The 15,879-nt window shown below is 38.4% G+C and overlaps 1 protein-coding gene across 1 annotated transcript; it reads left to right on the top strand.

Annotated features, from left to right (window-relative positions):
• Nucleotides 1-11,506: 11,506 nt before the first annotated feature.
• On the top strand, nucleotides 11,507-11,902 carry LOC149181884 (uncharacterized). The gene has a single exon (XM_089414361.1). The coding sequence runs from the start codon at nucleotides 11,507-11,509 to the stop codon at nucleotides 11,900-11,902; it is 396 nt and encodes a 131-aa protein (XP_089270487.1).
• The last annotated feature ends 3,977 nt before the right edge of the window (nucleotides 11,903-15,879 follow it).

Here is a 15,879-nt window from a genome sequence, read left to right on the forward strand (position 1 = left end):
ATCATTGAAAAACCATTAAAAGTCCGTCAAGACATAAAATCCCTCCTTTTCGGGCTTTTAGACCCCTTCCGAAGCCTCAAGAACCATTCAAAATACTAAAGGGAGCTCCTCTGAAATTCATTGGCCTTTGTTTTTTCATAAAAAATGGGTCCGATGGTGAAAAGGGTCTTTTGGACCCCCTCCGATGCGATATCGCGGTCGAGAGGGAAGTCTTGTGTTGAAACAACAAACGTTTTCATGCCCGATCAACAATGGCCGATGCGACATCGCTTATCGGCATATCGCAAGTGTTCGGGGTATAAGGCATGTGTTATAATGGGCCGCCGATCACCGATTGCAATATCGCATCGGCAGTCGGCGGTGACATGTGTTATATATCATACAATCCCGTCGATCTCTGATCCGCCAACGGATCTAGGACCGTTGGATTGGGCCCCAAATCTGACGGTCCAGATCTTGTCGTGCGGCGCCCCATTTCGTGTCGCTCCCATATGGCTCCGACTGGCGGAGCCGAAAAATATAAAAATCTCGACATATATATATTTCGGGTCCGAAAGGAGCCCGTTCCTTTGTAAAGACCGCCGATTTGGGTTCCGCTGATGGGTCGGACCCGAAATAAAATAAAGGGAGCCTCAAAGCATTTTCGGATCCACGGCATTTCAGAGGTTTTATGTGGCTGCCCCCCAGTCCGCCCCGATGCCGATATTGCGATGCATTCAGGGACGTTGGATCGGCCCGCGCCGGATCCAACGGCCAGGATTTAATGTTTTGAACAGTGCCCACCAAAGCCAATTTTTCAATGAATTTTAATGTTTTCAGGCTTTTCACCTGTTTAAAGAGAAGGGGCATCTGTTAAAGTTTTGTTTATGCGGCGCCCACGCCCGCCCAATTGCAAAGGAACAATGTGTTCCTTAGCTATTTTGAAATCGCTTCAGGCCCATAATACATCCAAATGCATGGTTTCTCCTCGGCGGTCTGTTGGCGCCCCTTTTCAGCATTTTTGCAGCAATTTTCATCAGTTTTAAAAGCATTTTTGGATCGGCCAAGCGCCGATAGCATCCCAAAGGCCACGGAAAGCATTTGCAGCAGTTATTTTGCATTAAAAGAGCAGAATGGGGTGATTTGACAATTTAAAGAGTATCAGAGAGAGAAAGTGGCCCGATTCAAGTGTCAAAGTGTATCAGAGGAAAGATAAAGCCCAGATTCAATTAAAGAATATCAGTGAAGTGACGAAGTGTATCAGATCGACAATATCAAAGCAGGTGAACATTAAAAGCCTCCATCAAAGTCAAAGAAAGCAGTGAAAGCCCATTCAAAGCTCATCATATCGAGATCAGTGCACATTAAAGCCACCTATGAACATCAGAACCGCCTACAAGGTGCATATAAGAGATTAAAGGCTCAGTTATTGCAGAATCGACAGCAGAGCTACCAAAGGACACCTCAAGGCCTCATTTTTTGCAGCTGCCTCTAGCGTAGCATATGTTAGATATTTTACTTTACTTGCAGATTAAGTTAGGTTAACTTAGATATTTCCTCTCAGATCTTCTCCAAGATCTTGTCTGTACATATTTTTCCTATATAAACCACCCTCTACACTATTCTAAGGGTTGGTTGGTTGATTCACTCCAAGAGAGACTCACACTGTATATCTGATATTATCTATAATCAAATACTGCTTACAATCTTGAAGAATGGACTGTTTGCTGTGTTTAATGGTTGAAGAGTGACCGTGGAATTCTTGTGCTGTTACATGACTCAATAAGTGCTTCTTACCTCTATTTTCCATTCATAAATTCTCATATCATCCATGTATTACCTTCTAAGTTGCAGAAAGAATGATTAGCTTAGAAATTGCTTGGCTGCACTCTATGCTCAGTTTTTGTGACTTCTTTATGTTTTCCTCTGAATTGGCTATGAAATATGAATTCCTTTTGGCTCATATTTCCCCTAATTCACCCATGTATGACAGTTATCTGGGAATTCTTAACTGCTCCTAGATAGAGCTCATTCACCTTCCCTCTGTTAACCTGAATGAGAGATTCTTAGTTGCCTCTCATTCCTTAGCCTTCAATCCATCTCCATTTAGCTTGAATGTTGTTTTATGTATAGCTATCTTGCTCCATATTCCTCGTGTGACCAACAAAAAGCACCAGCAGTCTTACTCCATGACTCCATGCCCAATGGTTTGAACTTATCACACTATGCATGTCTCTCTGTTTGAAAGCATCATCCTTCTTACCACAACTTAAACAAAACTCATGTGCATCATATCTAGCCTAAAATCATCCCTTAAAGAAAGCTAAATCCTAAAGAGAGAGCCCTCTCTGACTGTTGGTAGGCTAGGACCTGCAGTCAAAAGATTGGTTTGTGGTTACCTCGGCCGTATCCCTTAAGGAGCCAAGGGACAACCTGAGTGATAACATGAAGTTTTTGTTTTTTGTTTTTTGTTTTTTTTTTAATTAAAACTTTTTGCGGGCCAGATTTACCCACTGCATCTACTGTGGGCATGGTGGGCCTGGTAAAGCTCACGACAGCCAAACGGGCCCGGTAATGCTCACGGCAGCCAAACGGGCCCATAGGTTAGGGGTGATGAGGATGGCTGGCTTACCCACACGCAGGTTGGCAGGGCGATTCCCAAAATCGCCACGCCACCCCGCGGGGGCTAGGGTCATCGAGGTGGCACGGGGGGGGGGGCTGTCGCATTCCCCCCCCCGCCACCCTGGCGCCCCGCCCGCTCGCGGGGTGGCGCGGGGGGTTGGCGGGGTTGCCGCAGCCTCCCCCCCCAGCACGCTGGCGGCCCACTCGCCCACGGGGTGGCGGGTGGGTCGCCGGGGTGATGTGGGGGGGCTATCGCAGCCTTCCCCCATGCCACCCCGGCTGTCCGCCCACCCATGGGGTGGTGGGCTGATTCTCGGAATTAGACCGCTCACCCTCGGGGTGGCGGGTCGCCAGGGTGGCGTGGTGGGGGGGGGGGGCCTGCCGTAGTCGCCTCGTCACCTCGTGAGTGGGCGGGCCGCTGGGGTGGCGCGAGGGGGGTGGGGGGGGGTGCTGCCTTAGTGCCCCCCCGCGCCACCCCAGTGGCCCGCTTGCCCGCGTGGTGGTGAGCGATTCGGGGGGGCTGCCTTAGCGCCCCCGCGCGCCACCTCGGTGGCCCGCTCGCCCGCGGGGGGCGGGCGATTCCGGGAATCGCCCGCCACCCCGCGGGCCGAGGATAGGTAGAGGGCAGTGGTTGGGACACTATGGTGGGTTATGGGGCTGGACCTAATGGCTGGCTCGGTTGGCCGACCGATTTTCAGTGGGCAGCGGTAGGGCGATGTATTTTTAATTTTTTTTTTCAAAATTGTTATGATTTATAAAATTAATTATCATTTATAATTTTCATTGTTAATTTAAGTTAATATGTTTTTGTCATTTATTGATTTATGTGTTTCTTTTTTTCAGGAAAATGGCATCAAAGAAGATTTCTGTGAATATTTCTGGACCAAAGACTCTTAAAGGTGGATCTTCAAAAAACATTGGTGAATGAACTCCACCTGAGCTGATGGCTACAAATCTTTCAAGTGCCTCAAATGATAAGAAGATGATTTCATACTGGAAGAAATCAAAAGAAGTGAAACTTCCATAAAAAATATGGTATGTGAAAGAAAGAGAAAGCCAAAATGTGCAGATATATCTATATATTGATATACCTAATGATAATGGAATTTATGACGTGATGGGAAGAGTCATAGACATGTGTTCGGTACTGGACAGTGAAGTTGTTTACATACTTACAAAACCGCCCAAGTCACATGAAAGGATTAAATACCAGTTATCATATTCATTGTATGACACGAGAGAGGTATCTACAAAGTTGTGTAAACAAATCGTAAATGAGATGAAACAAAATATCGTAAGTATTGTTATTTATATTTGTGTTTTACGTTCTTGTAACTGTCTCACTATATTTTTTTAACTTTGTTTTTATTGACATATGATATTTTGTTTGGCAAAATTTTGTTGAAAGTTGTTCAATTAGGTTGGGAGGCATTCATTTCATAGAGCATGATATTATGAAAGTTGTCAGCAGTTTCTACTCAGTGTTAGGAGAAGACATGGGAAACAAGTAAAATGTAGTAATTGATGATGCTACAAAACTACATCCAAGGGATCAGAAAAAAAGGCCTCTAGTGGATAAATCTAGCAAGGGTAGATGAGTTACTTTTGAAGACAAAAAAGTTGAAACTGGCAGTCAAGAATATGTTGTCGTTACTGAAGATGACATTGGAACTGGAAAGAGCCGTAAAAGACCAAAAGTAAAAATGCTCAAGAATAAATCTATTACAGTTAATGATGAGAATGTTATGAAGGAGAAAAGTAAAGTTGAACATTTTGAAGTATTCATTACCAACAGTCAAGAACTTAGTGAAACTTCAAAAGAAAGCAGAGAAATCATTACACTAGGAGCTAATTTAGAGGATTGCATTATCAAAACAAAAAAAAATGCCATTTGAAAAAGAGAAATTTAATTAAGGGTGGTCGTACATTTTAGCTTAATGTCAGACAAATCTATATGGAAAGTGAAGGACAATGTCAATATCAAATCATAAAGCCACATCATTTGCATGTTCACAACTTGAAGAGAATGATGAGGTACAATCCATATGCTCATGTGGTTAATTATGTGCTTCTTATTGATCCAGTTCAAGTTCCCAACAAAGAAGCATTTGATAAGTTAAAATGTTTTGAATACAATTATGATATGCCTGGGGAGAACCATTCTGTAGAAGCTCAAAGACAATTGATGGAGGAATATCCCAATAACCCACGGTTTGAAACAATAAAATGTATCATTTATGCAGGTTTATCAGATACATAAGAAAAGTTAGTGGCATGAGATCATAATTCAGATAATGAATATAGGATGTCTATGACTTTCATCAAAAGGCTTAGATTTATTCATAGTGAATTTGAAGAAAAATTTGGTGGGGATAAGATAAATGTTACTATAGATTTCCGAAAAGAATGTTGTATGGAAATAAGCTATCCAATTGAAGAGAAATTCAATTCAAAAGGTGGCAAAGGCGGCAAATTTAGTGATTTATTCAGAGGTGTTGATAACATTTTCCAGTTGGCATTTAGAACTGGAGAGATATGAGAGTTGATTAATGAAATTTTTAGCATGTGGGAGAACATTGGCATTAAAAACCAGAAGGTCAAAAATTCTAAGCCATTGATATGTGGCAACAGTAAATCAAGTCTTGAAATGAAGTAGCTTCCAAGAGATATGACAATCACACCTTGGAGAGTATTGCAAGGAGTGAAGGATGAAAAAATTGACAAAGCAATATTATCTCGTGTGAGGTAAGGGGAATTATCATTGAAGGAAATGTCTGAGGAATTTCAAAAGTAATTTTGTTGAATTATTTTTATTTATTTCTAGATTATTATTTTCTTTTAAATATAACATATTGTTCTTGGTAGTATTTGTTATACATATCATTATATTAACTTTTTCACTTTATCTATGCAGTCAAAAAGTTTACATGAAAATTCAAGAACAAATGGTTAAATTGTTGAATGAAATAAGTTGGGATGATGTTGTACAGAACTATCTAGATTCAAGTTCTACATCAACATTAATATTTTTTTTATTTTTTTTTTTATTTTTTATTTTTTATCTTGCATTTAAAAAGGTATGTTGATTTATACATTCATTTTTGTTTGTCTGTGAACTATTTTTAATTTATAACTTACACATATATTTGTTTATTTTATAAAATATGAAAAAGGATGATAATGGAGCACCAGATAGTTTCAGAACCTTTATTGAAAAAATAAAGATCGAAAGACTGAAGAAGCAACGTATTAAAAATGTTGAACTTGATCCAACTCTTACTCATTTCATTTGGAATGGGCTAGACACTATTCAATATCAAGTAATACAAGGCGACTATGAAGACATTGCTAAACTCATACCTAAAAGGGATTATGCCCTAGTTATTGCAGATATTCCCCATGGTTTCAATATTCCAAACATTGACTATGATAGTGACCCTTATACTTATCAAGCTCTTAGTAAAGTGGTTGCGGGATTTCTAGAAGTCACGTCATCAAAATTATGGAGATTTGTGACATTTCATTCAGACACACAATTGGCAATGTTATTGTCAAGCTTCAAGGGGAAAACAAATTCAAGGATGCAGCTTACATGGTAAGACATTTAAAATGTATATTTGATTAATGTTGAAAAATTCATTTATATACAAGTTAATTGAACTTTTACTATTTCATGTTATAGGCAAACGCCAAATCTTCTTAACCGTGAAGATCAACTATTTATAAATGATTGTGAGTTCATTCATATTGATAGTTGGGCAAAAGATGATAGCTATATGTTTATGATTTTTAATCGGGTAGATGGAAAGAGTCTCAGCCAAATATTGACTTATGATGCTGTTGTGAGAAAACTAGCATATGAAGACAAAGAATCAAAAGGAGAGATAGTTAACATTTATCAAAAACCACAGTTATTGATTAACTATTTTATGGACATATGTTCAAATGAAGGAGATTGGGTTCTGGATTTATTTTCTGGCTCAGGTAAATTTTATTATATGGAATTGAATTTCAATATGTTATTTCTTAATTAATATGCCATTGTACTAATTTACTTCATTATTTCTTTTGTGCTTGATAATTAGGTACAACACCAGCATGTTGCCTTCAAAAAGGAAGATATTGCATTGCAATTGAAAAAGATCCAATACAGTACAATTTCATTCAGCAAAGAATTAATGCTCTTCAATTTCTTCCAGATGCAATGCAAAAAATTGGGTTGAAGAAAGGGGACTTTAGTGAATCATGTGTGGCAAAAAAGGCAAAGGAACCCCAACCACCATTACACGGAATGATTGGAAAGGCATACATTGGGAGATTTGCAGACATCAAAGATCCATTAGAAGAGGAAAATGAGCAAAAAGAAGCATAAAATATTGTGGAAGAAGACAATCATGAAACTCTAGAGGACGAAGAGTTTCAATTACATGACATTGTTGATTAAATTTAAGTTATGCTTGGAAATCAAGCTCATTTTTTGTAACTATTAATTAGTTATACTTGTAATGTTTTGACTTTGATATTTTATGAGAAGAATATACACTCAACTAAGGTTGTTATGCGTTCAATATTTGTATTATGTGATTTTTGCATTAATTTTTAAGTTAATCATTATTTTTTGAAAAAAAAATGATCATTATTATTTTTTTGACATGAAATTCATAAAAAAATCTATTATTTAACCATTTTTAGTTAAAAATTTCCTATAAAAATTGTGATTTTGACATGTCATTTCTAGCAAAAAATAATCAAAACGTGTATTTTTTTAGTTATATTTATGTTAAAAATGATTATTTTTATGTCAATTGTTAAAAATTATTGTTTTTTAGAGACAATTATTTCATGTGGATTGAAAAATTAATTAATGATGTATAAATATGTAGAATATCGAAAATTCAAAATATCGACCTTCTTCTTTAAATATGCAAAACAATAAAAACCTCACTACAAAAAAAAATAAAATAAATAAAAATAAATAAAAACAAGAAAATATGAAGAAGAAGACCACTTCAAAAATTATTAAATTTAGAAAATAATTATTTACATTTCATACATTAGAAAATTAAAAGTGAAAAAAAAGCCTTTTAAAAAAAGGGCCTCGTGTAGAATTACCACTTTTTAAAATCAGCATGAAAATCACTACCATTCTAAAACACAATGTACATAAAAAAAAACTTTATAGTGTCAAAAACTATGCTTTAAAAAAAACATATGTGTTCTGCATCACCCCTTTTCAAAATCGGGTCATTTTTTTGCTATCTCTACGAAACGGGTAACAATATCAGTTCCCGTTTCAAAGTTTACAGTGTTAAAAACTGACCTCTATCCTAAAGGTGATTTAAATCCTCAAACAAGTCCTAATTCTATTGTTTCAGATGGCCTTCCAAGAGACTTCTTACATGATGGAATCTGATCCTCGCCAGTAGAACTGTCTAGAGAAAGGTGGGATAGAGGACCAACATCTTGCCCACAACTAATCCTATAGGGTGTTTTCCTAATATTGTCCACTAAGGTTACCTTTGTCACACAGGGGTGGTCGAGTCTTAAGATTCTTGGTGATCAACCACGATATGAAATTCTCGACCATGGGTTGTGTATCCCTGAAGAGAACCACTCGCACCATGATCTAGCCTAACCCCCTCTGAATTGGGTTTCTGACGCACTCCAATTTTTGACTGTGTGATGGTGAAGGATTTTAAGATCCTTAATATGTGAGATTTCTTTGTCTCAATGTAAGAGACTAGTGGTTGTTATTGGAAGCCTATCCCACTAATCCTACACCTAACTATAAAGATTGTTTTGGCCCTCATGCCCAAGTGGGCTTAGTCTATGCGAGTTAAGTTACTAAGGTGGATTTTTTCAATTCTTGGATTGACAATGTTAACTAATATCACGTTCTCTTAGGGTGTACATGTGTGACAAATGTGTCAAGTGGGTGAGTTAATTAAGCATGTTTTGATGATGCCATATGCTGCTGAAAATAAAGTGTTGAAACTATAAATAATGTTGAAAATGAATGGTAAAATAAACAACAATCTCAAGCATACAACCCCCACCCAATAAGGCTATCAAGTAGAAAAAGAAGGGAGGGAAAAAAACAACTTCAGGACACCCAAAATTACCAAAAGATCTAGTGTCTAAGGGACTAGTATCTAAAGGAAAAAGTTTGTTAAAAATGTGGTAGAGAACTCGCAAAAATTAGAGGTGAAAATGATGGAAAAATATAGGCAAGAAGCTAAAAATCAAGGACACGCATGGGGATCCTAAGGGGGAAAGGAAACACAAGATTCAAAAGGGAATAAAATGTTGAAAGAAACTGTCAAAAATGGGCAAAATAGTGGACAAAACCTTAAAAAACATTGGCTAGAAATGTTGCACACTAGACTCCTCAGCTCAACAATTCTCCTCCTAGATGATGGAAGTGTACTCTAAACCCTAAGGTTACTTTTCCTTCCTCAATGAGAAACTACTAAGTGGATCTAGGCCTAGGGGTAACTTAGGAAAGAACAAAAACCCTTCCTGATATGCACACAAGAGTCTCGAAAAAATTAGAAAAATATGAAAAATTAGAGAGTGCATAAACCAACCTGAAAAGCGCACTGGGCGTAGTTTATGGGTTGAAATTTGCACTAGGTGAAGTTATTGGGCCAAAAAATGTGATATGTTCTTGCTTCTCTCACTTGACAGATCTCACCTAGAATGTGTCGTCTCTTGTTTCGCTGGTACTTGTGACCTGTGGAAAGATGCGGAACCCAATAGAAACAAATTTTTTTCTAGAAAATAAATGAGATCTAAAAATAGAAATTGAGAGGAATGAAAATTATGAGGAAACACTAAAAATAGTTGAAACACCAATCTCTAAGGTTCTAAATTACTACACCAATGGAGTCACCTTTGTTAGTGTAAAGTTTTTGGAGAAGTGTACCAAAAATGCTTAATTTAAGTCACTGGTGCCAAGTAACCCTAACAAAAAATATGGATTTTTGTGCTTCCTATCTATAATGAAAAACGAAGAAAAACCTTGCAGCAAAAGATCATATGTGACCAGAAACATATAACAATAAAGATAAAAGTGTAGCAACCTAATGGATCATGTGAATAAGAAAATTTTATTAAAGAAATGATACACTTGGTGAGGAGAACTTATAAACTTGGGTCTATAGATCCCCCTTCATGGGATAGGTCCTTTTTATGTCCTTGTGCTTCAACGATTTCTCTCTCTCAATTTGCAATAGGCAGAAAGAATAAAAATAAAAATAGATTGAAATCAAGTGGGAGCTCAAATGTGATGAGACGATAGTAGTGACAATGAAAATGGTCATGGTGATGAACGAATGGAAGACCCTCTTATTTATAAAAAAGTATTGAGCTAAATTAATAATTAGAAAATAATAAAATATTATTGACCCAATCAAAATCTAGTCGTTGGGAATACATTATTATATTTTTGAGAGGGAAAAGATAATCAAAATGGTAAAATATCTTTATTTAGAAAGTGGTTGAAGTAATTAACAAAAAAATATGATTTATTAATCACTTTGTGAGAATTAAGAAAGAAATAATTATTAAATAGTGGTTTAATAATTATCTCATAAGGAAAATATGGAATAAATAAGGAATAATAAATAAATAGTGATTTATTTAATTATTCCAAGGTGATTAAGTCAAAAGTAATTAAGAAATAGTTATTTCTAGAGAAAATTAGATAAATAATGATTTATTCAATTATTCTCATAGGGTTTTTGAATTTTAATGAGAAACAATTTAAGAAAAATGGTTTACTAATTTATTTGCTATGGTGAAAGTGGGTTTACCATGGTACAATTTAATCCTACATGGTGTATTTCGATCCACCTAGTAATAAAGGGCTAGATGATCATTTTTTGGGTGATACCATCTCTATTTAATTAAAAACAGGATATTTTGTGGAGGTGGTTGAGTCCCATTTTTTGGGAACATTGATTCTTGTCCAAGGTCGAAGTGGAACACATTGTGAATTTAATCTCTCTGTCTCTCTCTTACTCTCCTCAAGGAGACAAGCACTATTGTGTTTCATAAACTTGTTGGAATAAACTATTTTTACTGGAGCAAACACATGCAACTTATATTCACCACTAAATATTTATGGGGACTTGTAGCTAATGGATATATTATTCCTTCTCCTGATGAATTCAAAACATTGAGTGATGATGATAAGAAATATATTAAGGAACTTATTAAGAAAGATAACGAATAAATTTCACTTATATGAAACATTGTTGAAGAATCTATAATTCGAAGAATCAATGGTGTAGTATCATCCAAGGAAGAATGGGATATTTTAAAGAACACATATGAAGGTGTTGTTGTAGCTAAATTGCAAAAATTAAGGAGGAATTTTGAAAATTCCAATATGCAAAGTAATAAATTCATTCATGATTACATCACAAAAAATGCAAGATCTTGTTAATCAAATGAGATCATTACGTGAAGATGTTCCAGAAAGAAGGCTAATTAAGAAGATTTTAAGAAGTTTTTTACCCAAGTTTCAAATGGTAACCACCAATATTATCGTATCCAAAGATTTAAATACAGTGAAAATTATTTAATTAAGTGGATTCTTGTAAAATCTTGAAGAAAAACAACCATATGAGCAAGTGGAAAATGATTTTTCTACAAAGCACAGAGGAAGAGGAAGGAGCACTGACCAATATAAGAATCAAAATAAAAATTAGTAGAGTTCATAAGGAAATGCATCTCATTCAAGAGGTATAGAAAGGAATCCCAGTCATTTCAGAGGAAGAGGAAGAGATGGATCTCACATAACAAGACAAGGAAGAGATGGAGGAAGAAGTGGAGGACCACAATGTCGTTATTGCCAAAAATTTGGTCATCCTGGAAGAGATTATTATGCAAAATACGAGATATGGAGCATAAGGGTGTCAATATAGTTGTTGAAGAAACTAGAAATGAGATGTTATTCATCTCAAGTTTGATGCCACATAGTGAAGAAAGTGAAGCATGGTGTATTGATTCAGGATGTTCAACTCATATCACATCTCAAGAGGAGTTGTTTACCAAAATTAATGACAACTATTCTGGTAAAGTCATATTTTGTGATGGCAATGTTTCTAAAGTAAAAGGGAAAGTCATAATCGCATTACCACCATTGCATGGAAAGAAGAAGTTATCTGATGACACTTTGTTAACACCAACATTGAAGAAGAACCTACTTTCTATAAGACAAATGATGGATAAAAACTACAAGTTAGTGTTTGCTAATAAAGAATGCTTAATCACCCGGATGCGGGTGTCAGCCTGAGGAGCGAGTGAATCATATACATAAGGCAGATGGCATTGGCTTATGTCACGACTGGACGGCTCTGGTCTCTCATTAAAGATTATAAATGCTGATGAGATTGAAAGGAATTTGTGTGATGGTTTCAAGTATGGCGAATTTAATCGCTCTGTCCTCTGATCCGGCTGGCGATGCCCTGTATCGTTCCAGATCATTCCAAGCGGAAGTCTATTTAATGGAGTATTGGCTCCAGGTTTGCAATTCAGGTAGTGTTGTTTTGAGTTCAAGTGATAATGGAAGGAAGGTGCCCAATTCTAGCTCTGTGAGGAGTCTCAGAGGTCTCACTTCCGACCAGCGTGCGCCCTCTGTCATTCTCAGGGTGGGAAATTCTTCGCTCTCGACTATGCAGAGGAAGGTGCGGTGTAAAGATTCTGTCTCGGGCTCTTTTAGAGACTTTCTGAGTGATAGGGTCACGGCTTTGCCTCTCAATTCAGGAATTGCTGGTTCTGTGTCTAGTTTTGGCACTAAGTCTCTCTGTGTTAATTGCTTGTGGTCTCCCCTGCTCATGGCCCCGCGTCAAAGAGGAGTTCCGAGAAGAGGGGGTGTATGGGGCGTAAGAAGAGGGCAGGAAGCTCGAGCCAGAGCAATTCCTCCGCTAGCTATAGTTGCGCCACCCTCTTCCCCCTCAGAGGAGTCTGACCCCTCTGAGAACAGCCATGTACACACCTCCAGATTCACCTTCAAGTGCAGGCGAAATCAACCGCTTATTTCAGTCATGGTAACGGTGATTGCTTCTGAGGAAGAGGAGGAAACAGTTAGCCCGGAGGAGGACCACGGGGAGCAAATTCGAACACGGAACGTCCAGATGAATGCAGAGGATGGTAATGAAGCAGCCCCTCCTCCGGATGTCAGTAATCCTGTTGCTCCTGTTGATGGATTGGCCACTCATCCGCATCCGGTCCCTCCACTGGAAGTTCGCCTGGAAGATATGGGAGATGGAATTATGCTCGATTGGCTTCCTCTCCCGCAAGATGCCAATAATAGCGTACAAGGTGAGCCTCCGAAGGCTTAATTTCTGTTACAACTCTTGATTGATTTGCATGTTTTGGAGCTTTTTGGTGGGGGTTCTTCTATACGCGTGGCGCCCAGTTTTTGTCAGTGGGTATGGGACCTTTCAGAGCTCGTGGTGTTTCCAGAACTCTGGAACTGATGGTCTCCTTACTCTTCTCCGCAACACTGCTACCAAGCAGCAAGCCACAAGCCACAAGCTTATGAATCACTGGATAGACAATTCTGCTTACTGTTGTTCTTTTGATGGGGTCTCTTTTGTAAGTCAGGTGGCCACTTGCACCTGTTCTGCTTATGTTCTTTTTGATGGGGTCTCTTTTTGTAATTCAGGTGGCCACTTGCACCTGTTCTTGTTTCTCTGACAGAGGGTGGGCTCATGCATCCTCAGAGGTTAAGTCCTCTTTGTAAATATTTTTTCTACTTTTTAATACAATAGCTTAGTCTTTACACAGAAAAAAAAATAAAGAATGCTTAATCATGGATAAGTTGAATCAAAATGTAGTTGTAGCATGATACAAAATGACTAAGCACGTGATTTTCAAGCACCTTTCACATTCACGTCTATGGTCGTGTGGTCTCTCTAATGACCAAGGGGTGACCCCCTTCCTCTAACACCTACCACCTAGCACCTATGGCCTCTGTGTTGTGGTCATGTGCGATGACATGTGACTAGAGCTAGGGTCATAGCCTAGCGCCTTTTGAGTTGGCGCCAATGCACTCTGCCAAGGGTTATGTCTACAGTCCTGTGGCATATGGTTGTGGGTGCCGAGACCTTGGGTTGGGGCTAAGCCCTAGCCCTTAGCCCTCCTCCGCCATGGTCATGTTGTGTGGGGTGTGTCCGGGGGCTAGGGATTAGCCCTGGCCTCTTCCCCCAAATATGCGCCACATACCCTTTAAATATTCTCCTGTATACTTTATAAGGAACATAGTTGTAATAGCCCTGGTGAAAATTTCATGTAATAAAAGTTAAAAATAATAACCACGGTCGATGGGACACTTTTTCTAAGATGAATGTTGGGGAATACATCTTAGGGGGTGTTCATTTGGTTGTTTATGGCTAAGGAAATTGGAAAAGGCAATGGAAAAGGCTTTGGAAAAGCAAAATGGCATTTTTGGCACATTTATTTATGAAAATAATGGAAATTATGAGAAAAGTAAGGTGAAAGGTCACAAGTTTCATGTGAGGAGGAAAATGAAGGAAAATAGTGGAAAATGAAGAAAATAGAGACCTCATTCATAAAAAGGATTCTAAGGATCAATTGGTAACCTTTTGTCAGTTTAGTGTTGGAGCACTCTTATTATTCTCTCTCTCTCTCATACTTTTGGACACTTAGAGTTTTCTTGGAGCACTTTGGCATTGAAGCAAGAAAGGAAAAGAAGGCAAGAGGAAGTAGAGATCAAGCAGGGAAAGGTAGGATCAAGTAACTACAACAAATTTCATTGCATGTATCGACTTTCATGTGTATTTTCCTTTCTAGATTTGTCATGCATGGTATTGCATGCGGTTCTTTTCTATCATGGCATGGGTTTTTCCAGGTGTAATAATGTTTTCAACCTAGCCTTGCAATTTATAGATAGCCATGGTGTGATGGGGTTCTCATATTTTGGTTGAGATGGATTGTTGGATGGATTCAAAGTTGAGTGACGTGGATCTCCGAAATGATAGAACACATGGCCTAGAGACCCCTGAGCTAGACTATGGGTTGCGTTAAAGCCGAATTTTGTGTTGCCTCGGATGGCCTAGGAATCCTTACTAGTGAATGGTAGGATATACAGTAAAGACAAGAGGTGGTTCTCTCTCCATTGGGCCTAGTAATCCCGGGTTTGGGATATGCGGTAAAGCCTGGAGAGTGGGTCTCGGTTTAGGGCCCAGTGATCTGGGCTTGGATTGCGGTAAAGCCTGAGAGACTAGGGGATAGGAAAATTCCTCAAGGTGTAGGTGGAAAAATCAAGTGGTATCCATTGCTTGTTTTGCCTACTGGTTGGGTGGATATCATGGTAAAGCCTGTTATGATGTGTTCATTATGTTGGCCTACTGATCTAGGATGGATTACGGTAAATCCTAGTTTCTATTGATGAGGGTGAGGTGGTTTAGCCTCGGTATGCCCAAGTTAAGCTCTTTTGGTTTGAGTCCCACATTCATGCTTGAAATATGGCACGGGGGTGAATGACCGAAGCGAGATTTGGCTCAACCATTCGGTGGTCAGGTGGAACATGGTAGTCCCATCTTTGGTTGGTTTATTGCATTCATTAATGAGAAATTCATTCTCTTGATTTCTATGTGCGAATGTATTGATTTATATGTGGATTTTGATGGTTGATGTGTTCATGGTAATTCTATTCCTATTATGTTTGTTATATGTATATTTTATGGCAGCAACTATGTATGGCTCTCAGCGTGACTTTTACTTTATATAAATGGATAATGTGTCTATGACCTAATAGAAGATAATGCAACAATTGGCATGAGGGAACAATGGCTCATAGTGATTCTCAGATAAGTATGAGATCCCTACACTTACTTCTGTTGTTTACACTTTTAGGTTACATGTCGATGATATGTTTGACGAAATGCCTGTCATGGCTAGTAGGGGTCTAGTTAAGGTCATGATTAACTTATTTCTTTTGCATCATTGTTTCCTTGTATTTTTTCCTGATTCTAAACTATCATTCCATTTTGCGTAGTGGCATGGACTCTGGGCTTGAAAAAGTGTCTTAAATCTCGGGGTCGCTGGCACAAAACTGGAAAATTTGGTCCACAGTCGCTAGTAGGTAGGCCTATGAGAGCGACTTTAGGTTGTTGGTCACTCCCTTGCCCATAGCATGAGAGTGACTATGGCCTATGAGGTCCAAAACAATAGTGGGACCCAGGGATAGGATGTCTGAGTGGCTGACTTGTCTCCTAAGGGTTTTGTTGATGATTTTGGATGATT

The sequence above is a fragment of the Pinus tabuliformis genome, chromosome 3_2, assembly GCF_031772625.1.
Source record: "Pinus tabuliformis cultivar Carrire ecotype Pingquan chromosome 3_2, CPIR1, whole genome shotgun sequence".
NCBI lineage: Eukaryota > Viridiplantae > Streptophyta > Pinopsida > Pinales > Pinaceae > Pinus > Pinus tabuliformis.

Bases quoted from the DNA above. Each gene is read 5' to 3' on its own strand.
- LOC149181884 (XM_089414361.1), top strand. From the start codon at position 11,507: ATGGAGCATAAGGGTGTCAATATAGTTGTTGAAGAAACTAGAAATGAG.